The 24,526-nt window shown below is 40.6% G+C and overlaps 1 protein-coding gene across 5 annotated transcripts in view; it reads left to right on the top strand.

Moving 5' to 3' along the window:
• TMEM131 (transmembrane protein 131) overlaps positions 1–24,526 on the top strand; it is a 257,449-nt gene that overhangs the window by 195,641 nt on the left and 37,282 nt on the right. For all 5 annotated transcript variants that reach the window (XM_005575032.5, XM_005575031.4, XM_065526617.2 and 2 more), the window contains 15 exons: positions 2–136; positions 1,320–1,424; positions 3,400–3,486; positions 7,756–7,908; positions 8,008–8,083; positions 8,266–8,383; positions 10,648–10,786; positions 10,902–11,011; positions 11,478–11,544; positions 15,792–15,943; positions 16,330–16,472; positions 16,906–17,092; positions 18,265–18,450; positions 19,521–19,679; positions 20,089–20,687. In XM_005575032.5, the coding sequence (XP_005575089.3) occupies positions 2–136; positions 1,320–1,424; positions 3,400–3,486; positions 7,756–7,908; positions 8,008–8,083; positions 8,266–8,383; positions 10,648–10,786; positions 10,902–11,011; positions 11,478–11,544; positions 15,792–15,943; positions 16,330–16,472; positions 16,906–17,092; positions 18,265–18,450; positions 19,521–19,679; positions 20,089–20,687 (2,416 nt within the window). The remainder of the gene's footprint in view (position 1; positions 137–1,319; positions 1,425–3,399; positions 3,487–7,755; positions 7,909–8,007; positions 8,084–8,265; positions 8,384–10,647; positions 10,787–10,901; positions 11,012–11,477; positions 11,545–15,791; positions 15,944–16,329; positions 16,473–16,905; positions 17,093–18,264; positions 18,451–19,520; positions 19,680–20,088; positions 20,688–24,526) is intronic.

Genomic DNA, 24,526 nt, shown 5'->3' with positions numbered 1-24,526 from the left:
GTTGGCTATAAAAAGTTGGCATATCATAGGAGATGGTTTATCAATAGAACTTGTAGCTATGGAAAGAGGCAATAGAACTACAATAATTTCAAGCCTGCCAGAGTTTGAAAAATCCTCTTTATCAGACCAGTCATCGGTAAGTAAACTTTCTTACTGTCTCCTTAAAGTAAGATGCTGTCTAAACTGCAAGCGGGAGGTCATTGCTGTGTTACATACATCACCATTATTTTTATGCAGTTCATGATAGTATTGGTTACTTGCTATTAAAAGGACCTTATAGGTAATGTAATTTAACCCCCTCTTTTTACGATGAGGGCACTGAAACCCAAAGGGGTTTAATTCTGCCTTGTCATAAAAAGTTCTATAAGACACAAATTTTAAATTATCTTTTTGTAACGCAAGTGTCATTACAGGAGAAATTCCCATGGATACTAAACTAACCTTGTGTTCATCGAGTTCACTGGGAAAAAGAGATGGCCTTGAACATTGGTAGAAAATATTTTCAATTACACAATAATACGTCTGTCCAGATACTGCCTCAGTATCAGTGAGGCAGACATTGTTCGATCACTGCGAGTCTGCCCACATATTGTTACCTGTCTAATAAGCATGTTACAGTTGGTTGTAAGAGAGCACTGAACGATAGAAAACAAATACATTAGTTTCAGCACTCACCGGTACTGAAAGGGGAACTTGGAGTTTATACTTGCTGGGAAAAGGATGAGAATCACCTTCTGTGAGAAGGAGCACCGGATATCTCATCTGCAGGTTAGAATAGAACTTCTGGGGGCAGTTTTACGAAAGGAAAAGCAAATGTCCTTACACACAGAGAGTGCTGCCAAACACGTTTCCGTGGAATGCCATAGGTCTGGTGTTTTGTTATATCCGACCTCAGCTGCCCTGAAGATACGAATATTAACATTACAGAGTGACAGCCACAGCTTGAAGCAGAGCCACCTGTGTATACACTTGTGGCTCCAGTGTGCCTGAAAGGTTGGGGGAAGGCCGTGTCCCCCTGCTCCAGCCTCTTTGGCCGTACAGGTCCACAGGTGAAGAGTGAGGAGCTTTATTAGCAAGAGTTCCACACCCCTCCCTCCTTCAGGAACCAGCTTTTTCACTGGCCCATGGAACAGGGGTCGTAGAGAACTGTCAAAGGATGTTATTTTGAGAGACTTGTACACAGTGATATAGTAATTCAGTGTCATGCTGGTATATGTTAGGATTTGTAAGTCATTTTATCACTAGGCCCTTCATTTCCATTTTAATAGGAAGCTTCAACTAACAAGGCTAATGAATGATACCATTTCTACCATCTACAGGTAACGTTAGCTTCAGGCTATTTTGCAGTCTTCAGAGTCAAACTTACTGCAAAAAAATTAGAGGGGATTCATGATGGAGCCATCCAGATCACAACAGACTATGAGGTAAGGACTTTGGGGATTCGTGGCAGTGGGGTTTTTCTGAATAAGTCCTTTCTTGTCTGTATGAAAACAAAGAATTAAGTTTACTCATAAAGTTACAGTTTACCAGTTTCCTACCTTAAAAACTGAGCTTTCTAGAATAGCTTATAGAAGATTGGTGTTTATAGGCTTGTAGTTCTTTGTTTTGTTTTGTTTTTTTTCCCCAGAGATGGAGTCTCGCTCTGTCGCCCAGGCAGGAGTGCAGTGGCCGGATCTCAGCTCACTGCAAGCTCCGCCTCCCAGGTTCGCGCCATTCTCCTGCCTCAGCCTCCCGAGTAGCTGGGACTACAGGTGCCCGCCACCGCGTCCGGCTAATTTTTTTGTATTTTTAGTAGAGACGGGGTTTCACCGTGTTAGCCAGGATGGTCTCGATCTCCTGACCTTGTGATGATCTGCCCGCCTCAGCCTCCCAAAGTGCTGGGATTACAGGCATGAGCCACTGTGCCCGGCTAGGCTCGTAGTTTTATGATAAAACCCAACCTTCCTAACCTAAAAAAGCAACTTCAGAAAAATGCCTTTAGCACGTTTAGAATTGCTTTGTTAGAAACCTGCTTAAACAGATGGTTATATCATTACACAGACCCCGACTGAGGTCCTGAGTTAGATATCTCTGATTGTTCCTACAATCATAAAGAGCAGTCAGGGTCTAACATTTCTGAAAAGGAGGATAAAATCAGGAGATCATGTCTTAATCTGAGTGCTCACGTTTATATTTTCATGAGTCATTCAAAGTCAAGGGACTAAAGGTTACTAAGCTTTTAATTAAAATATTCTCTGTGGAGCTTATTTTGCATTCAGTAAGATTTTGAATGGATATATTTCTGCCAAACCTAAATGTTTTTAATTTTATATTTAAAAGCTCTTAGGAAAGTCAAGCACTGCTAAATTCAGCAAGTTGCCACCTTTGCTCTCATAGGTGTTTTCAGTGTGCACAACTCCCACGTGAAAAAAAAATGTAATTATAAAATAAACAGAATTGGCCATTTAATAATAAATGATTTGGCCGGGCACGGTGGCTCAAGCCTGTAATCCCAGCACTTTGGGAGGCCGAGGCGGGTGGATCACGAGGTCAGGAGATCGAGACTATCCTGGCTAATACGGTGAAACCCCGTCTCTACTAAAAAATACAAAAAAACTAGCCGGGCGAGGTGGCGGCGGCGCCTGTAGTCCCAGCTAACTCAGGAGGCTGAGGTAGGAGAATGGCGTAAACCCGGGAGGCGGAGCTTGCAGTGAGCTGAGATCCGGCCACTGCACTCCAGCCTGGGAAACAGAGCGAGACTCCGTCTCAAAAATAATAATAATAATAAATGATTTGTTGAGAGTAAGTCAGGTGAGGAATTCATGGTTATCACTCATGACGGAAATAAGTACATTTCAGAATTCAGATAAATTTTGTTAATATGGGTGAAAATAAGAATTAAGAAAAATACCCTAGAGAAGTAGCTTTGAGAGTTACTAACAGTATGGGATGGGATTCTAACTCTAGAATGTTCAGTGCATTTTTAAAAATAAGGTTGATGTCTGTTTCTATATCAAAAAACTAGAGAGCTATATAACTCTAGATATGCTGGATTTTACATACATTGTTTTAGGAATACAGTTTGACTTTCTTTTTTAAAATAATTATAGATTATTTGTATTTTGAAATACAAAAATATTTGTATTTTAAAAAACCTGTCTTCATTGCTTCCCCATTTTTTGGTCTTTTTTACATGTTTTCAGTAAATCGCTGAGAAATCCGTGCAAATGTTTGGTTACTTTTTATGGAATACATTGCACAGATTAAACAGTATCTATGGGTGATTTTAATATTGGTTTGGAACTGGCTATTGTCAATATTAGTCCCAAAATTAGGATAACCCCAAAATATAATGCAGTAGTTATCAAGATCAGGCTAAGTCTTAAATACTTACTTATCATCATCTTCTTGACTCCACAGATCCTGACAATCCCTGTGAAGGCTGTGATTGCTGTAGGCTCACTGACCTGCTTCCCTAAGCACATGGTTCTTCCACCTTCCTTTCCAGTAAGACCATTCGTACACACATTTTTCTATTGCTCGTTTTTTGCCTTTGCCCTTAGCTCTGTGTTCCTGGAATCTTACAGTAAAGTCAGTTATTCTTTATTAGTCATTTATCTTAAAGACATTATACCAGGTTCTTTAGAAGATATAAAGAGATACAGTCCTTTTCCTCAAAAAGTTTTCTATCTAGAAAGGAAATTGGACCCACAATTCAGAGCAGAAGTTGCCCTAAGAGGAGTCAAAATAAAGTGCTGTGAGGGAAACACACATCTCGCTGATGCAGGGGCCGTGGGAGCCAGCTTCGAATTTCTTCCGACAGAGATGGAGAAGGGGTGGCGGAGATGTGAATCCAGGGCCAGGGCGCAAGCTCAACAGGGATGCAGAGGCAGTAAAGTCTGAAATGGGTTCAGGCAGTAGTGAGTTGTCCAGTTTGGCAAGAATGGAGAAAAGTTTTAAGAGGGAAAATGGAATGGTATGTTGGGAAAAAACTTAAATGCACTTAAGTTCATGGGAATATGAAGTTTTTGAGTAGAGGCTTGACATCATCAGAGCTGAGCTTTAAAGACTGGCTCTCTGCAGAAAGAGGTAGAGGACACAGATGAAAGTAACAATAGAGTGCCTGGAGGCCAACCCACAGACTGGCCGGAGTCCAGGGGAAAAGTGCCAAGGGGAGGTTTGAGCCTGTGGCTGTGGCAGAGGCAGTAAAGTCCCTTCATACCTCCAAGCCTTTATTGTTTCTCTGCCTCGAATGCCCTTTCTCCTGTCCTCCCTTCAAAGAACTCCATGTCTTTCAAGATTCAATTCCATTGTCATCTCCTCCCTGAAGATTTCTTGACTCCTCCAGACAATACTGGTTGTTTCATGTGTGATCCTAGAATACTCTGAAATTACACCTCTTGTTGCAAGCCTCGTATTGTGCTATAAATATTTCCTTATAAGCTGGCCTCCCCAGTGAGAGTCTGAGATCCTCTAGGAAATTGATGAGAGATCATTTCTTCCCAATAGCAGGCACTTAGTGCATAATGTATAGATGAAGGAACAAATGATGGAGAGGGAACATAGGCAAGAGACATTGCAGGCGAATCATTTGAACTGTGCTTATATCCTAAAGCGGCCATACAGACTGAAACAAGTATGGGGAAAGAGGGTGGATGGAGGAGGCAGGAATATGGCTTAGAGTTTGAGCCTGGAGAACAAGGAAAAAACAAATGGGAAAACCAGGAGAAGATGCTGCCTTTTGCAAGAAGATGGTGCAGTCCATTCAGGAATACCAGGGAAAATGTGAAAGTGTCTCAGATCCTAGTGGTGGGAGACAATAGTGGGTTAAGAGAAACAAGGCACTGCAAAATCTTAATGTCATATGCAAGTTTAGCATCCCTAACTCAAATATCTGAAATCCAAAATGTTTCCAAATCTGAAACATTTTGAGACCACAAGTGGAAAACTCTACACCTGACTTCTTGTAACAGGTTTCAGTCAAAACTTTGCTTCATGCACAAAATTATTTTAAATGTTGTATAAAATTACCTTCATGCTGTGCGTATGAATGTATATGAAACATAAATGAATTTCATGTTTAGACTTGTCTCCAAGATACCTCATTATATATATGTAAATATTCCAAAATCCAAAAAAAAAAAAGAGAAAGAAATCTAAAATACATCTGGCCCCAAGCATTTTAAATAAGGGATACTCAACCTGTACAGTAAAACCTAAATTCATTTAGCTCCTTAAAAATATAAATTTTGAATTACTAGTTTCATCACATTTAAGTTGGGTCTTAATTAAATCCTCATCTTACTGTCATTCCACTTTGTACTTACTCTACTAAACTCTTGACTTCGGTATTTATCCAGAAGAGCCATGTTTCTTCCTTCCATTACTTTCTCAATCGGTGATGTCCTTAATCTCTGCATAAACTCTGGCAGGGAAAAGTTCAGTTCAGAAGACAGCGGATGACCCAGTGAAAAGCCCCACGAGGGCCGGGCGCGGTGGCTCACGCCTGTAATCCCAGCACTTTGGAAGGCCGAGGCGGGCGGATCACAAGGTCAGGAGATCGAGACCATGGTGAAACCCCGTCTCTACTAAAAATAGAAAAAAATCAGCCGGGCGCAGTGGCGGGCGCCTGTAGTCCCAGCTACTCGGGAGGCTGAGGCCGGAGAATGGCATGAACCCGGGAGGCGGAGCTTGCAGTGAGCCGAGATTGCGCCACTGCACTCCAGCCTGGGTGACAGAGCGAGACTCCGTCTCAAAAAAAAAAAAAAAAAGCCCCACGAGTGGAATAAATGAGAAAGCATGTGTATAAAAGCAAGATGTTGGTCTTGATCCATTTGTGTTGCTATAAAGGAATACCTGAGGCTGGGTGATTTACTTTTTAGAAAGAGGTGTATTTGGCTCACGGTTCTGGAGGCTATACAGGAAGCATGGCCCCAGCATCTGCATTGGTGAGGGCCTCGGGCTGCTTCCACTCATATTGGAAGGCAAAGAGGAGCTGGCATGTGCAAAGATCACATGGCGAGAGAGAGGAGAGGGAGGTGCCAGGCTCTTTTTTAACAACCAGTAGTTGTGTGAACTAATGGCTAACTCATTACCACAGGGTCAGAACACACCAAGCCATTCATGAGGGATCCACCCCCATGCCCCAAACATCTTCCATAGGGCCCCACCTCCAACACTGGGGAGCACATTTCAGCGTGAGATTTGGGGGGGTTGGTTTTGAACTGCTTCAGATTAAGCTTTCAGATATCTCTAGGTGGCTTGCAGGACCAGGTACTTGCTTGGAATTCTAAATTACCTCTGTATTACCAAATCCTATCATAGATCTCTATCAGATGGAGAATACTAGAGCTGACTGGAAACAATACCTCAGAATAAACATTTCACATAACTCATAGCTTAATATTTGAGTAGAATTGTGAGAGCAGCGTTTATATCTGTGCGCTCTTTTGATCCCCCACACCCCTGAGAGACAAGGCACAAGGGAAGTAGTTATTCCAAGTATGCCAAGTGCAGCGTCTGCCCGAGGGTCCCGTCCGCATCGCAGCTGCACGCCTGCCCTCTGCTGGCTGCCAGGTGTTTTAGCCTCACTGGGCTGTGAATGAGGATCGCTGGCCTCAGCCTCATGGTCATTCTGCCCTTTTTCCTGTGCGCGCTCTTCACCTCTGTATTGTTTATTCCACATATTTAAAAAGTGGGTTTAATCATTTTAGAGACCTCTTCAGATGAATAGGAATCTACAAAAAGATAAAATTTTGTATTTAGCCAAAAGAAAGATTGTAATATAATTCTTCTGGAGTATTACATAAATTATTTAATTTTTTAATTTAAAATTTGGTACTCTGTCACAGAGAGAAGCTTGTGACTGGTAAGAGCAATCGCTGGTTATTTAACAGTTTCATCTATGTGCTGGGATTTTTTTGTTTGTTTTTGAGATGTAGTCTCACTCTGTCACCCAGGCTGGAGTGCAGTGATACAATCTTGGCTCACTGCAGCCTCCACTTCCCGAGTTCAAGTGATTCTCCTGCCTCAGCCTCCCCAGTAGCTGGGACTACAGGTGTGTGCCACCATGCCTGCTAATTTTTTGTGTGTATTTTTAGCAGGGACAGGGTATCACCATGTTGGTCTGGCTGGTCTCGAACTCCTGGCCTCAAGTGATCCACCCACCTCAGCCTCTCAAAGTGCTGGGATTACAGGCATGAGCCACTGCGCCCAGCCTGTGTGCTGTTTTAATAAGATACTTGACAACCCATAATTTTAAAAGATGTCTAATTTCTCTTTGACACAAATGACATATATTTTTCCTAATGAAAAGACTTTCTTTTAAAAAAAAAATGTGATTTTTTTTCCCATTTGGCTTTAGATTTTAGAATTCAGTTATTTCAGGGCATTCTTGCCTGGATGTAAAGAAACCCTTGCTTACCAAACTGAAAGTGACCATTCCCTTTATTTAAAGCTATCTCTGTTTGTACCTTTGTTGGCATCCTTAATATCTTGACGTGAAAGTGTGAATGTTACGTCAATCAGTTGTCACAAGATGGCAAAAATTTGTCCTCCTGATTTTTCTGTAACATGCCATAGCAAGAAAAAAAACTTTCTTTTTTGTGACGTTTTCTGGCTCTTGATTACAATCTAGAGATTATCAACTGATGAACCTTCTAAAATGTCTTTTGGGCTTTGGTTTCCTAGAAGTCTGCTTGTCTGCTCTGAAGCTTGTGATCTTAAGAAAATTTAACCATATACAAATGAGTTTGTTTTTTTTCTTTCTTCCTTCAGGGGAAAATAGTTCATCAAAGTTTAAATATTATGAATTCCTTCTCACAGAAGGTAAAAATACAGCAAATACGATCTTTGTCAGAAGATGTGCGATTTTACTATAAACGATTGCGGGGGAATAAGGAAGACTTGGAGCCAGGAAAAAAGTCAAAGGTTTGAAGATGTTTATATTTGAGAATTCCCATCGGTAACGTTTTGTTTTGTGGCCTCCTGTGGATTCGGGACTCATGGTTCTCCTGTGCCTCTTTATAGATCGCAAACATTTATTTTGATCCTGGACTGCAGTGTGGGGATCACTGCTATGTTGGCCTGCCTTTTCTATCCAAATGTAAGTGACCTTGCTGTTCTCTCTCGTGTCTTCACTTCCCCCAAAGTACTCTTTTAGTAAGAGGCTGCCACTTTTAAAGTACATTGCTGTCTTTTGTTACTATAGGAATTATTCAAAGGAAAATTGGCAAGTGGGTATAGATGCAGGTTAAGTATGTCATAACGTATATTTCCTTGTTTTAGCTGAACCCAAAGTGCAGCCTGGTGTAGCCATGCAGGAAGATATGTGGGATGCTGACTGGGATTTGCATCAAAGCCTGTTCAAGGGATGGACAGGAATAAAGGAAAATTCAGGTCATAGGTGAGTGGTTTATGTTTATTTTAGCCATCTTTATAAGCTTGAAACAATGCTTTCTAAGTTTTATTCTTATATTAAATTATTTTGCTTTATAGCTAAGAAAGAATGCCTGATTTTCAGAGAGTTATTAGTGAGGCATCTTAAATTGCCGTTTTAACTGTATGTTGCTTAAAAATACACATACTGTCATTTTTCTCTTTTCTGTGGTGCTTTAGATACTTCTTACACTCCAAGAAAATATTTGAAGTTGTCTTTATGTAGGATGACCACAGTATTCACCTTAGACTCATCCATTTGCATAGGAAAGAAAGTTTTTACTTACCACTGACCTCTGTTAAAGGCAAGGACAACATTTTCTAGGTTTACCCCCACCTAGACACTTGGTACAAGACCAGAGTGTTTGCTTATTGTGAAAAGAATACCTCCTTCCTTTTTTTTTGAGACAGAAACTCACTCTGTCATGAAACTGGAGTGCAGTGGCGTGATTCTCCTGCCTCAGCCTCCCGAGTAGCTGGGACTACAGGCACGCACCACCATGCCCAGCTAATTTTTGTATTTTTAGTAGAGATGGGGTTTCACCATGTTGGCCAGGATGGTCTCGATCTCTTGACCTTGTGATCCACCCACCTCAGCCTCCCAAAGTGCTGGGATTACAGGTGTGACCCACTGTGCCTAGCCCACCTCCTTCATTTCTAAGTGCCGAGCCGTTCGGGAGCACACAGGGCTCCGTTCAGACAGGCTCCACAGCGTTTCTTTGGTAGGCAGGCAATGTGCATCTAATGACAAATCAGTACTGCACCTGGATTCAAAAACAAAAAATGTATTGATTTGGTAGTATAGAAATCTGATCTTTTCATGTACTTCAGAAAAGAATTTGACTAGAAAAATGATAGTATGGCAACTGATGGAAACTGCTCTTCTCAAGCTGCAAATTTGAAATATATTTGTTAGTATCAAGGTATTCCCATTAAAGAGTACTGTAAATTCTCAAACCATTAATAATTGAAGGATTTGTTTATCTGAACTGTCTGCTATGAAAAGTTTTCTTAAGGCAAAAGAAAGTTGAATGTTTACTTTAAAAAGATGGTTAAAATGAATAAAAAAGACACTTCCTCTAACGGACTTGCTAAGAGAACACTAATGAAAACTCCTTTGTGCCCTGTGTTTCCACAGTGGACGTTATAAAGGACAAGCAAGTCCCAAATGTTACTGTCCAATTATGACCAAATAACTTACAATACTGCCCTAGACTCAGCTGCTAAGGAACCCCTTCACCTCCTACCCACAAAAAGCCTGCCCTCCCCTCTCTGTCCCCAGCACCCCATTGCTAAGACCCCGGGCTCCCTGTCTATCCTGAGTGCACAGTGGATGTGATATTCTCCCTGATCCCGCCTTTGTGTTACTTTGTTATGTGTGTGTGACAGAGGATTTCTGCTACTAGTCTTACAAACCTGTACTCTTACCAGTATTAGAGTATCATAACACTGCAGCAATAGAATTAGGGGTTAAAATATGCTTCAGCGTTTAGTCCCAGGGATCTCAGCTCCATTTATAATATTGTGTCTTTGGGAATGTGTTCTGAGTTCTAAGCAACTGGCTTATACACACTTCTGAGTCGGGATATACTCAGATGAGGTCTCAAATATTGCTGAAAACTTTACGTGTATCTGCACAAAACCCTCATAGGTTTTACCTCTGTCGTCAACTGATGTCTTCATTGAGTGTGAGGACTCTGTTTTGTTTTTATATCAAGGGGGGTAAAAGCCATATGCCAAGCAATGCACTGCCTTCTCATTAGTTCTACTGAACATGTTTTTAGCACCCTGCTTGTAGATGTCTGGATCTTTCCCCTAGGCACGTAAGATCCTTTAGGATCTGCGTAACATCATGTGTTATCTCTATATGCCTGCCTTTTCTAAATAGGTTATCTGCTATAGGCCAGCTTTTCTTACTGAATTTATACTTGGAAAGTTTTTTCTAAACTTACAGGATTACATTCATGTCATTGGTACTCTGCCTAAGATTTATCATCCTTTCCATATTCAGTACAGAAACAGAGGATCTGTGACAGGTATTTTGGCAACTCTTTGTGCCAATATAGAGACATCAAATAGCATTACAAGCATAGTAAAATATTAGAATGAATAAATGTGTTTTTTCAGGGCCAGCAAAAAATTTCTCAAGTACATAAGCCTAATTGAATTTCTTATGTTCAGAAGACTCAAATATTTCATTTTGATACAGTGACTTACAAATTGTTTTTCTAGATTGAGTGCTATATTTGAAGTAAATACAGACCTTCAAAAAAATATAATATCAAAAATCACTGCCGAGCTCTCCTGGCCTTCCATACTTAGCTCACCCCGGCACTTGAAATTTCCACTTACTAATACAAACTGCTCCTCAGTAAGTATTCAAAGTGACGTTGGTTTTTGGAAATATGTACTAGGGTTATAAAGTATTTACTCTTAGCTTTCACTATAGAAATCTTTCATTTAATACTTCATTTCTCTTGTTTAAGGAAGAAGAGATTACGTTAGAAAATCCTGCAGATGTTCCTGTCTATGTTCAGTTTATTCCCCTGGCTTTATATTCCAACCCCTCCGTGTTCGTGGATAAGTTAGTATCCAGGTAAGTATTGTTTTGGATCATCACGGTGTTTCTATGTAGTATTGAATCAGTATTGTATTCACTTAAAAAGCCTTATTGCAGCTCATACAGTGACAGATTTGACTTAGAGAAGTTCTGGATCTCTACAGTTGAGAGAAGGTTTTAGGGAGATTTAGGTTGATACTGTGTGAAGCATCCAGAAAAACTTTCAATATAAGGCAAGAAAAAGTAATGTGGAACTCCCTTCTAAAAATGTGTAAAGAGAAAGCAGATGAAACCTTTCAAATATCCTAGTTTTAAAAAGTGAACAAAATATTAATTACAAGTTGTGGCCTTTAATTTTCTTAAGGCTATAAATCTGGTCATACTGATCTCAAAACCTGCCAGACAATAATTTGAAAATAAAGCACACACCTGATAATCACTCCATCACCCCCTTAACTGTGATGTTGCTTATGAATAAATATGTGTACATTTTTTGTTTTAGGTTTAACTTGAGTAAGGTGGCAAAGATAGATTTGAGAACACTAGAATTTCAAGTCTTCAGAAACAGTGTAAGTATTCAAACTTCATAATATTCCAGGGAAATTATTCTATAATATGGTCAATATAAATATGAAAGAAAATTATTGGCTACTCGTAAATTTGGCTGAAGGGTAAGTTACTGAAGAAGTCAGAGCAGTCCAGTAATTATTTTAGAGGCAAATAAATCAGGAAGAGTAGGTGGGATTTAGATCAAGGTGAGGCACATTGAGTAGAAGATTCATATTTGTGGGCATTAAACGTTAAGCCCATGAAGGTTTGTAATAATAATAACAGAAATTCTGAGAATATATAGATGAGGTAAATGTTAATACATAATTAACTTTTATTGAGCTCAGTGATTTAAATTTTCTTTCTGGATACTTTGTAATTAAATTGTAAGCCATCCATGAATGGTAAACCCACGGCTGACTGTGTTCGTATTTAGCAGGGTGATATGCATGATTTTCACTCAATGGATAATCTTCTATTTATAAACATATACATAAACTGGTTTGTTCTAGGAACCAAACTATTTTCTATCATTCAGGCCAGGCGGAGCAACCACTCACCACTCACTATTAAATAAGACCTAAGGGTGTGTGTTAGGAACTTAGCACTTGGAGCTAGGGCTCCCTGCAAAATGGTCCAAGCCTTTTGGCCACTATGCCCTTCTTTCTGCCTAGGGCCAAGTTCAGATCTGGTTCTCTGATTCCAGAAGCTTTGCCCTTACCATTGTATCATGTGGTCATTGCCGACCAGGAATTGCTGTGAGCCTTTTCAAACCAGATCCCTCGTAGTTCTTGAAATACTGTATTCTTTCCCATAGCTCCATGTTTTTATCTGTAAAGCATATATTAGCCCAGTCCTTATTAGAATAGTTTTTGTAACTCTGTCTTTAAGGCAAGCTTACATAAGAAAGTAATATTCAAAGTTGTATTTTTTTCTGTCGAATAATGGCTGGACACTAGACTGAAGTTTAGACAGTCTTGTATCCCAGCCTCATGCCCCTCTCTAGGAATCCTTTTGTGCTTTGCTTTTTCCCATCTGTAAAATGCCAAAGTAACAAATATTACTGGAAGTTACCTAGAAGGCTCAGTAACCGGAACTTCCTTTCACTCTGCTTTTCTTTTTTCTTTTTCTTTTCTTTTTTTTTTTTGTCTCCACCACACGTGGCTAATTTTTTTTTTACTGGTATTTTTTAGTAGAGCCGAGGTTTCACCATGGTGGCCAGGCTGGTCTCGAACTCCTGACCTCAGGTGATCCGCCTGCCTTGGGCCTCCCAAAGCACTAAGATTACAGGCGTGAGCCACCGTGCCCGGCCCACTCTGCTTTTATAATAGGGGGAAATTTCACGTAAGTATTAAGTGAGCTAATATTTAACTTTTTTATTTTATTAACTACAAGCCATATTTACAAGATGTAGAATACTGAACTAAGCACTGTGAGAGATAGGAAAATACATAAGAGTACTCTAGACATCAGAAATGTATTCTAAATAAGAAATTCAGGAGGAGGTCCTAGAATGAGCTTAGAGTAAATTCTATCTCAGGCATCTCTACAGTGCTGCAGAATGTGGTTCTCAAGATACCTGGTCTCAGGACTCCCTTGCAGTCTTAAAATTATTAAGGACCCCAGAGAGGTTTCTCGTTTATATGGTTTACATCCATCAGTGTTTTGCCATACTAGAAACTGAAACTGAGGCTGGGCGCGGGAGATCTTTAAAAGAGTGATTTAATTTGTTTAAAATAATAATAAAAAACCTATTCCATTCAACATAGGTAACATCAAAAATGAAAACTACCTGTATTTTAAAAAATCATTTAGCAAGGAGAATGGATTGTTTTAAATTTTTACAACTCTCTTTAATGGCTGTCTCCCCGACTTAATGGACAGGTGGATTTTCATATCTGCCTCTACATTCAGTCTCTCTTGATACATTGTTTTAATTGAAGTATGTAATGAAAATCTAACCTGCTACAGACATGTAATTAAAGAAGGAGTATTTTAGTTGCCTTTTTATTTATAACACTGTACATCAGTCATTTGGAAAACACTGGTGCACAGAGACATGCAGACCTTACAAATGTTGCCACAATTCACTATGCACTATCCACAAATGAATCATACTCACTCACCACCAGGCTCGTCAGGAAACTCTTGAAGTATTGGGAAGCTGTCAGGCTCACAAGGGTGAATACAAATTATCCAAAATCCTCAATTTTGCTCGAAAGCTTGAATTTTATTGGAAACAAATACTTCAATAGGCTTACTTGTTTCTATGAAAATCTCTGCCAGATACCCAAGCCTGAATGACCATTGGCTGTCAGTCATTCTTTCAGACATAAACGGTGTTCCATGAGAAAAGCAGCTAGTTCACTAGTTCAGCTTCCATCTCAGACAGCTTTGCAAAACAACATGGTAGCTGCAGAAATACTTTTTACATACTTCCCATTGTATCCCACAGAACTTTAAAGACGTGCTCCAGGGTTGAAGTTTTTACGGCATCACCAAGGACTTTTTTTTTTTTTTAACTACACATGCATGACACTGAAGAACACAGTGGCTGCTAGGGAAGTTTGATACCACTGCCTTGATGCGTGCTAAGGGGTCAGCAGTTTTACCCTCCGTAGCTTTTGCTGACTGTCAGTGCAGATGCCAACATAGTGAAAAAGACAACATCTATCGGTATCATCATGGAAATAGTTTGACATTGTGGTGGACACTCTGACAGGATCCCTGAGATCCCTGGGGTCCAAGGTCACTTTTGGAGAACCTCCACCGTGAAATTACTAAGGTCCTGAATGGTGTACGGGAGGCATCGCAACATCTTAAGGTTTTCCCCAAATCGTGAGAGTTTAAATTAGCTACTGTTTGCTGGGAATATATGTATAGTACATCATTGTGTCCATCAGTTACTCAGAGTAGTTTATTTAAAAGGGAACTTACCAACCATCTTGAAGCAGCTGAAATATTCCCTTGTCTCAGTGGACTTGGACAGAAAGGAAAAAAATAGCAGTTAACACTTGAACAATACAGACTTGGATTGTGCTGGTTCATGCATACTTTTTTTCAGTCAAGCGCAGATGGAAAATACAGTTCTCAGGTTGCAAAACTGCATATATGGAGAGCCCTACTTTTTGTATAGGCACATTCCACAGTGGCCAACTGCGACTTGAAAATGCGCAGATTTGGTTATGCCTGGGATCCTGGAAACAATCTCTGGCGTGTACAGAGACAACCATATTTGCCTCAGAAGCAAGAATTAAAAGTAGTGTGCTTCATAAAGTCTGTTGACTGTAAGTTAATGTTTGTGGACTCATGCTGAAGCAGGTAGCTAGATCTGTATGTGTGAAACACACACCGAGCTATGCCAGGGGGAGTAGAAAACAATACAGAATTCACCCTCCTTCCATGTTAGCAGAAGCCGTGAAGAACTGGTGGATGTTTATAGCCAAGTGTTGACAACCCTTCCCTCAAAAAAGTTTACACTTAATGTTGCTTAAAAACCAGAACAGTATATCCTTATATGTGACCTGTGACTGTTTTTGTAAATAGACAAGCAAATTTTCTTAACCTTAACTATAACTGGCTGTCAAAAAGTCATATTTTGAATATTAAACTAAGCTATGCTTTAAACTTTAAATCATCGGGTGTTTATGAAACAGTAATCATGTGTAACCTTCAAAATAAGATTCAAGGAGAAACTTATAGGAGTTGGAAATCTTTTTACATGTAAACGTACGGTGCAGCCTGAAGACCCTTCAGCTGGTCCCCTTCAGAGGGGAGGAGTGGCGTGGCGGTGGCAGGAGGCCTGAGGTGTTGGCCTTGGTCCCCTTTAGAAGGGAGCAGTGGCAGGAAGCATCAGGAGGCCTGGGGTGCTGGCATTGGTTCCACAAGTGTTTGCTTTGTGCTAATGTGTCTAGGTGATCATCTTAGGTTTCTGTCCTTTTCTGTGTGTGTAATATTTCAAAATTTTAGAAGGTTAAAAACAAAAGAGATATGTATCCAAAAACAAATGCCTTGTGCAAACATTGAGGACTTTGTTTGGTGACCTGGGGAGCAAAGTCCCTTTTTGGACTTAATGCAGAATATGCATCTCATCGTTGGTTCCTCTGCACTGCTTTCCAGCTAACCCGCATCTAAACATGACAGATAAAGTTGTTGACGCATTTGATCAGTTTGAGAACCTCTGCTGGGCTGCAGATGGGGTGTAAAGGAAGAAACTTCTTCCAGAGAATATCTTCATGACTCCTCTTTGTTTACCCAATGATTCCAGGCTCATCCACTGCAGAGTTCAACGGGATTTATGGAGGGCGTCTCTCGACATTTAATTTTAAACCTAATTTTAAAACCCGGAGAAAAGAAATCTGTCAAAGTAAAGTTTACGCCAGTTCACAACAGAACTGTTTCTTCACTTATCATCGTCAGGTAGGTTCTGTGACACAGTGTGGGTTCGTTTTTACTACTCACTTAGAAGGCCTTACTTGTTTTAAGATGAATTTGCGTGTCTAACTTACGAAATAGTTTAAATTCACTTTGTCCAAAACATGCACACATACTCCATGCCTGATGAAACATACCTTTGTTATCAAATGCATAGTTCAAAACCATGAATAGTGTCTTACTGTGATGTGTGTCTCTTAAAAATAAAAACTCTTGCTCTTCTCTGTGTATTTTTGAATTCTTAAAGTATAAATTCTCACCATTAAATTTAATTTCTATGTGGTGCTCTGTAAAATAACAGTAGAAATTGCAAATCAAAAGATTGTGCAAATTTAGTGAGAAGAAAATCTGTAATTCTTGTTCTTGCATAGAAATAACCTGACTGTGATGGATGCTGTGATGGTCCAAGGACAAGGAACAACTGAGAACTTGAGGGTGGCAGGCAAGCTTCCAGGTCCAGGAAGTTCCTTACGCTTTAAAATCACGGAAGCCTTGTTAAAAGATTGTACAGATAGTAAGTCTCCCTAACAGTTCCCAGGACGCTAATTTCAGAATTTGCTTTCAACAGTAAATAATTTCAAAAACAACATTATTTCTATACGTGTATATTAGTTATGAATGCTTAAGATGTTAAGGAAATTCTATGTCTTCTGTTTAGAGTTGTTTGATTTGGATCATAAGAGATTTAAAGTATTTGCACTCATTGCATACCTTAGCTGATTTCCTCTCTGTGTGAAACGTAAAGTATAATAAACCTTTGCTGTCTAAAATGATGTGTCAAAGTAGATTACCGCATGATGAAATCTGAGGAACAGCTGATCTCTCTGACGTGCAGGGATGGTTTATAACCTGTGACACATAGTAATTCATGAATAGTGTGTTTATCGTTTGGACTGGGAACACATAATGGCAAGATTTAGTCTTATTCCCGATTTTTTATCCTTTAGGTTTAAAACTAAGAGAACCAAATTTCACATTGAAAAGAACATTTAAGGTAGAGAATACAGGACAACTTCAAATTCACATAGAAACCATTGAAATCAGTGGATACTCCTGCGAAGGATATGGCTTTAAAGTGGTTAATTGTCAGGAGTTTGCCCTAAGTGCCAATGCCTCTAGAGATATAATCATATTGTAAGTATTTTATTTTCAGGTATAATGAATCACTGACTTTCTATACTAGAGTTGCTCAAACTCTATGCAAAGATATGTTTTCATGTTTACCAAAGTCTTTATCCACAAATGTATTCGTTTGATTTTTTTTTTTTCCACTTAATCTTTGGCTAAGGTATTTCTTCATTATCTCAGTTTTCAAAGTTATAAATTTGTTTTCACTTAATCTTTGGTTGAGGCATTTCTTCATATCTCAGTTTTCAAAGTTGTAAATTTGTTTTCACTTAATCTTTGGTTGAGGCATTTCTTCATATCTCAGTTTTCAGAGTTGTAAAACTTTTGTCTCTGAAGTGGATCAGATAATCTTAGAAATCCATTTCAAAATTATTTTCAGGGTTATGTTAAAGCAAAAGATGTTGGTGTAAATTCACAGTCCCTCAGCAACAGAGATTTGTTTCATACGTGTACAATTTTTTCATGTTTTGCAGTATGAAGATATGTAATATTTTGGTTAGAAGACAGTTTTAATGCCTATCTCAGTAATAGCTGCAGCATATTTGAACAATTAATAACTTGTTTTGTTATAAAGTTTATGCAACAAAATGCAACTTCTGTCCCTTAATTGAATATTTAATTTTGTGATCTTTAATGGATATTTACTTAATAAGTAGCTACATTATTGTATAAAAGGCATAATGTGTGACACCTAAAGACGCAATGAGGAATAAGACACCTTTCCTCAAGGTGCATACAATTAGCAAAAAATAAAAATAAAATAATTGCAGCAGTAATCCATACTGCAGGAGATGATGGAAAAATCACTAGGCCCCTGACGGTTTGTTTTTTTAAAAAAGACATTATTGGGACTGTAGCCTGGGAGAAGAGCATGGATTTAGATAAAGAAGAAAGAAGGAGAGAAAGACACAAAGCTCAGGACCATTTTCTAAATTAATAGTTACAGGAAACTGATTATTGTTATTTTTTAGTGTAAATTCTCTGATTATTCACAGAATACGGTTGTTCCTATTATTGACCATGGGATAATACTTTTTTTGTCCTAAAATGAGGAAGTTGAGTAAAAGCGTCAAACTCAAATTCTGTTATATTTCAAAGGCTTATGGGACTGGTATTATATGTAGACTGCTTGTGAGATATTTTTAAAACTTAGCCTTACTACCATCATTGTGTTTTAGGTTTACTCCTGATTTTACAGCTTCTAGAGTTATCCGGGAACTGAAGTTTATAACAACCAGTGGCTCTGAGTTTGTGTTTATATTGAACGCATCCCTTCCTTACCATATGTTAGCAACCTGTGCAGAAGCCCTACCCAGACCCAACTGGGAACTGGCTCTGTATATCATCATCTCAGGAATAATGAGGTACTTGTGTCTTGTTTCAAGGTTCATATTCATTCAACATTTAACACTGTTGATCGAGTGCCCGCTGTGTGCCAGCCACTGTTCTGAGTTCTAGGATATGCCAGCGAACAAGATAGAACTCTGCCTTAATCAGGCTCACAGACTGGTGGGAACAGTGAAAACTGAGCCCTTCTTGGGTGGCATATATAATAAACAGTCGTCTTTACCTCTGAAATTGGTTACACAAATTTAAGTACATTTTGACGTCTTTTTAAAATGCTCAGATAGTTAATTGACTGAGGCATATATATAATATACTTAATAGTACCTAGGCCACATGACACTGATTAGAAATGTTTTTTAAATTCTCAGTGTCTTCATCTGTTCTCAGTATATTACTTTGTGTTTCAAGAATCAGATAGATTCACCTCTAAACTAATTTACATATTTATATCACACATCCTTTAGAGGAAACAGGTTGGAGAGTTGAAACTAAAATTCTTCTTAGTAAAAGAAAAATCAGATTCCAGGCATTTCTTCTAATACACGTAATTGTTGCCTCCATATAAAACCTCCATGTAAGGTGGCATTCTATAAAAATTGATGAGCAGGCCGGGCACGGTGGCTTACACCTGTATTCCCTGCACTTTGGGAGGCCAAGGCGGGCAGATCACCTGAGGTCAGGAGTGCAAGACCAGCCTGGCCAACATGGCGAAACCCCGTCTCGACTGAAAATACAAAAAATTAGCCGGGTGTGCATCTCTATAAGTCCAGCTACTCAGGAGGCTGAGGCAGGAGAGTCGCTTGAACCTGGGAGGCTGAGGTTGCAGTGAGCTGAGATCGCCCCATTGAGCTCCAGTCGGGGCAATAAGAGTGAAACTTCGTCTCAAAAAAAAAAAGAGAAAGAAAGAATAACTGATGTGCAAACTTTTGTCCATAAAACTGTGGGTTTTGTCTGTTAAAAGTTGTCACAGACAACTTGGTTTTCTATTATATCATTTTGTACTTTACCAAGAAACTCTGCCTTTAACATCGAATTTTGTTGCTTGTTCACTAACAATCCTGATTTTCCAATTTTTTTACCCCTGCAGTGCACTGTTTCTTTTGGTCATTGGAACAGCCTATTTGGAAGCTCAAGGAATATGGGAGCCATTTCGAAGGCGGCTATCCTTTGAGGCCTCGAACCCGCCCTTCGATGTGGGAAGGCCATTTGATCTCAGGAGAATCGTTGGTATTTCATCTGAAGGAAAGTATGTTCACATGCTGGCAATAAATTCCCTCGTGTACATAGATTTGGCTGATAAAATTACAAGAAAAAATAAGTTGCTTTTCATCTTTGCTCAGGAGAAAAAAAATCTTAATTCTGATTACTTAATAGCAGCCTGTATGGAACTCTGGGTGACTTAGAGCTCGTACTGGATACTGTGTTTTTATTATATTGGTAAGGGTTCAAATACTTTTAGTTAGATCACTGACGGTAAATTAACAATGTTCAGATAGAACAGATTTTAGAGACTAGTAGAAATTCTCCCTATTTCTTGCTCTTTTTTCCCGAGTGTGGTTTATATTTATGGTGGCTGTACTGATGAAGTAAGTTTTTTTTTAATATTAGATTTTGTGGGTTGCTATTTACTGATCTGCAGTTGGTCCCTTTTTCAGCTTGAACACACTCAGCTGTGACCCCGGTCACAGTAGGGGGTTCTGTGGAGCAGGCGGTTCATCATCCCGACCCAGTGCCGGGACTCATAAGCAGTGTGGCCCATCGGTCCACCCACACAGCAGTCACAGCAATAGAAACTCAGCTGACGTGGAAAACGTCAGAGCCAAAAACAGTTCAAGTACCTCTAGTAGGACTTCTGCTCAAGCAGCTTCTTCACAGTCTGCTAACAAAACAAGCCCCCTTGTCTTAGATTCGAACACAGTGACTCAAGGTCATACAGCAGGCAGAAAGTCCAAAGGGGCAAAGCAGAGCCAGCACGGCAGCCAGCACCATGCCCACAGCCCGCTGGAGCAGCACCCTCAGCCGCCTCCGCCACCGCCAGTGCCTCAGCCCCAGGAGCCGCAGCCCGAACGGCTGTCTCCCGCCCCCCTCGCACACCCTTCCCACCCAGAACGTGCCAGCAGCACGAGGCACAGTTCCGAGGACTCGGACATCACCAGTCTCATAGAAGCCATGGACAAAGACTTCGACCACCATGACTCCCCAGCCCTAGAAGTGTTTACAGAGCAGCCTCCATCGCCATTGCCAAAAAGCAAAGGTAATCCTCTGCTCCCACTGCTGGAGATCCATGATGTGTGAGGGAAAAGCCAGTGCATGTTTCAGGAGCTGTTAAGATTATAGTTGTGGTAACCAGCTAATGTAGTAGGTTCCTCTGGCTCAGATTTATCTCCAGTGTTGGACTTCAACTTTTCCATCAAAATGCGATTAGAGGTATCTGTCATAAAAGATATATTTGTATTTCTTAGATTGTTTACCAAAATCAGAAATTCCGTGGACATCTACTGTTTTTCTTTTCAGCTGCCTGTGATTGTGTTATTGTGATAGATTTAGCTTTTTTTTTCATTGTTAAAATAGTTTTGAGCACAGGAGTAAAATGGAGATCAGCTGCCTTTTAACCCCAAATTAGGATTTCTTCACTTTCGAGCAGGGGTTGGCAGACTAAATTAGCAGACCAAATCACCACCTGGTTTTATGAATAAAGTTTTATTGGAATAGAACCATGCTCATTTGTTGGTATATCCTAAGCTTTCCTGCTTCTATGGCAGAGTTAAGTAATTGTGACCAAAACAGTATGGCCCACAAAGCTGAAAATGTTTGCTATCGGGCCCTTAACCAAAAAAACTTACCAACCCTGCTTTAGAGTTCTGCTTACTGTATTAGTTACCTACCTATTTCTGAGTAACAGATTACCCCAAAACCCAGGTGCTTAAAAGAACATATGCTCTTGTCTCACAGCTTCTGTGGTCAGGGACATGAGTACAGCTTAGCTGGGTCCCATGGCCCTCACAAGACTGCAGTCAAGGTGTTGGCCAAGGCTGATGTCATCTTCAGGTTCAGCTGAAGGTGGACCTGCCTCCATGTTCACACAGGCAGTTGATGGCGGGATTCAGTTCTTCATGGGCTGTTGGATGGAGGGCCCCAGCTCCTTGCTGGCTGTGGCCAGGGGTCTGTCGTGGTTCCTATCCACAGGGCAGGTCACAGCTTGGCAGTTGGCTCCCCCAGAACAAACAAGAGGGCAAGGAGGAAGCAGGACGGAAGTCACTGTTTCTTATGATCTGGGAAGTGACATCCCATCAGTGTTGTAGTATTGTGCTCATTCGAAGTGTGGTCCAGCCCACACTCCAGGAGAGAGAACCACACAAGGGCATAAATACCAAGAGGTAGACACCACTGGGAGCTTGGAAGTCTGCACCACACACAGATAGGTAGACCAGTTTGTAAGCTCCAGAATCAAGAGGTAAAAACCAGTAAATAGCCTCTAGTTGTATTGCAATTTCATCCTTTACAGCCTGAGCTTTTTTTTGCGTCTCCTTTCTCTCTCGTGGCAGCATGCTAATATACCTGATTCCAAGCCTATATCAGTCCCTTCCAGAATGATTTACCAAGGAGTTTTTGGCTTCAGTTTATACAGAAAACAGGGATCTTGGCAGCCCTAAGAGTCCAGAAGAAACTTGACATCCCAGAGTCTAGGAGTTTCAGATAATTTTTTAGTCCCAGTAATATGAAAACTAGCTCTGTTGAGTCCTCTTGGAATTACACGCACTCGGATTTGTAAAACAGTAAGACGTCTTGAATATGATTGGTTAACCTTCTACAGAAGTCCTTTTTTGGCTAACCCATTATTAACTGAGCTTACATATTTTAGGGTAATTTTTAGAATAATCTTAAGTGAATACTTAGAAGTCCTTTTTTAATTAGATCAAGTTATATAGCATTTTTCCCCACATTTAGGGCATGAATAAAATAAATCTGTGTTATCCTCTCTTATCACAAAGAAAGAGTTGGGCAGTCAAATTGACTACCTCATTCCTGTGTCTAACACAGTCTTCCAACATCAGCATGATGGGTCCAGTTCTGTTTTCAGGATCACTCATTGAGAACCTAAATTTTAAAGTGAAATACTTTTTAATTTTCAGTGGTCCTAGAGTCATCCTACTAAAAGACACTCGGTGAGGGAGCATGGATGCCGCATTATTGGTGACTCTTGAGCCTGTGAGGAGACAGTGGTTACAGGCTTCACAGGAGCGGCTTCTCTACTCACTGTGCTTCCCAATGATGCTGTTTGGTAAAAAGGAAGGAGACTGTATCTATATATTTTTTCTTCTTCAGTGTTTTTATTGAAGTATAGCATGCATATAGAAAGACAGTCTTTAAAATGAACTTTAAAAGGTGGGCATTGACCTTGGGGTTGCAAACTAGTAGTATGTTATGAAACTATAGGCTTCCAGCTGTACAGAACCTTTATAATCTTTCAGAAGCTCACCCCCACACCCCTGCAAATAGCGGGTTTACATTACATATGAACATTCTCTTTTTAGGGGCAACACGTTCTTTTTTTTCTCCCCCTGGTATCTCATACTAAAATTATTTCTTGTAATGAGCTTGTGTAGTTTCTGGCTTTTGGAAGCTGCTCCAAGTGACCTCTTCGAGTGAATGTGTTGATCTTCCTCGATCTTGCCTTCAGCGGTTGAATGGCTTGCAAGCCGCCCAGCCATGCTGTGCCATCTCTCCAGTCCCTGCTTCCGGTGGCAGGTGATGCCCAGAAATGCCGCCTCTTGGTGGTTGGCCTGAGCAGGGACTAATGTTGCCGACTAAGATTCTGAATTAGATTCTGTACTTCTTTGGTTTCTCCCACCTGTAACACTTAAACCCCATGGATTGGACAGCGGCCATTGCAGGATTGAAGGCTAAAACCCAAGAAAACCATGAGTCTGGCACAGTTGGGTCTCAGTGTCTGCATTACCCAGAGAAATGGTGGCGTCTGTGGCCATTCTCGTTTCTGGCTTTGGCTTTATCGAGGGTAGGGAGAGGCAGATAATTGTGGCGTCCAGAGGCCAGGCTCTGCCGTTAGGCAGGTGCAGATTATATCTTGACCCCGCCCCCTTACTAACTGTGTGACTTTGGAAAAAATGACTCCCCTGAGCCTCCACTTGTAATTTTTAAAGTGAAGAGTTACTCCCCACATCATAGGGTGTCACCACCGCCATGGTTATTATTGGGGCAGGAAGCAGCACGTGCCATCTGTAGCCTGCTGCGTTGAAGGTGGCTGTGGAGCATCCCAGCAGAAGCATGTGTTTGGAACTTGGTCTCGAGGGTAAGAATTGGGACAAGCAGAGAATCCTGAGAGCAAGGCCAAACAAGAAGGCAGCCAGCAGATAGCATGACAGAAAGCAGTGGAAGGTGTGGTTAGCACATCCCAGCAGGCAGGGCCCGGCGGAGCAGAGGCTGAAGAGTGCGCGCGGAGCCTGGACTTGAGGACATTATTTGTGACCTTGGAAAGAACAGTTTGTGTGAAGTGCAATCACCTCTGAGACCAAGTCACTGTGGCTTAGAGTAACTTTCACATCAGACTGTTAAGAGTGGCCACTAACTAGTGAGTGTGTTGGGGGCTTTTACTCTTTAACCTGTATTTTCCCTGTTTCTTTTTTTTTTTTTTGGAGATAGAGTCTCGCTTTGTCGCCCAGGCTGGAGTGCAGTGGCCGGATATCAGCTCACTGCAAGCTCCACCTCCCGGGTTTACGCCATTCTCCTGCCTCAGCCTCCCGAGTAGCTGGGACTATAGGCGCCCGCCACCTCACCCAGCTAGTTTTTTGTATTTTTTAGTAGAGACGAGATTTCACCGTGTTAGCCAGGATGGTCTCGATCTCCTGACCTCATGATCCGCCCGTCTCAGCCTCCCAAAGTGCTGGGATTACAGGCTTGAGCCACGACGCCCGGCCCCCTGTTTAATTTTTAACAAGAAAAAAGTATGCATGTATAGTAGGTTTTTTTTATTTTTAGACATATAGAGTTACAACCAAGAAGACAGTATTTTTTATGAAAAATGAATAATACATGGAAACGTGGTGCTTGAAAATATCTCTGGGTCAAGGTCAG

This window comes from Macaca fascicularis, chromosome 13, assembly GCF_037993035.2.
Source record: "Macaca fascicularis isolate 582-1 chromosome 13, T2T-MFA8v1.1".
Taxonomy (NCBI): Eukaryota; Metazoa; Chordata; class Mammalia; order Primates; family Cercopithecidae; genus Macaca; species Macaca fascicularis.
Note: the sequence above shows the minus strand (reverse complement) of the source record. Positions and strands in the feature narration are given on the sequence as shown.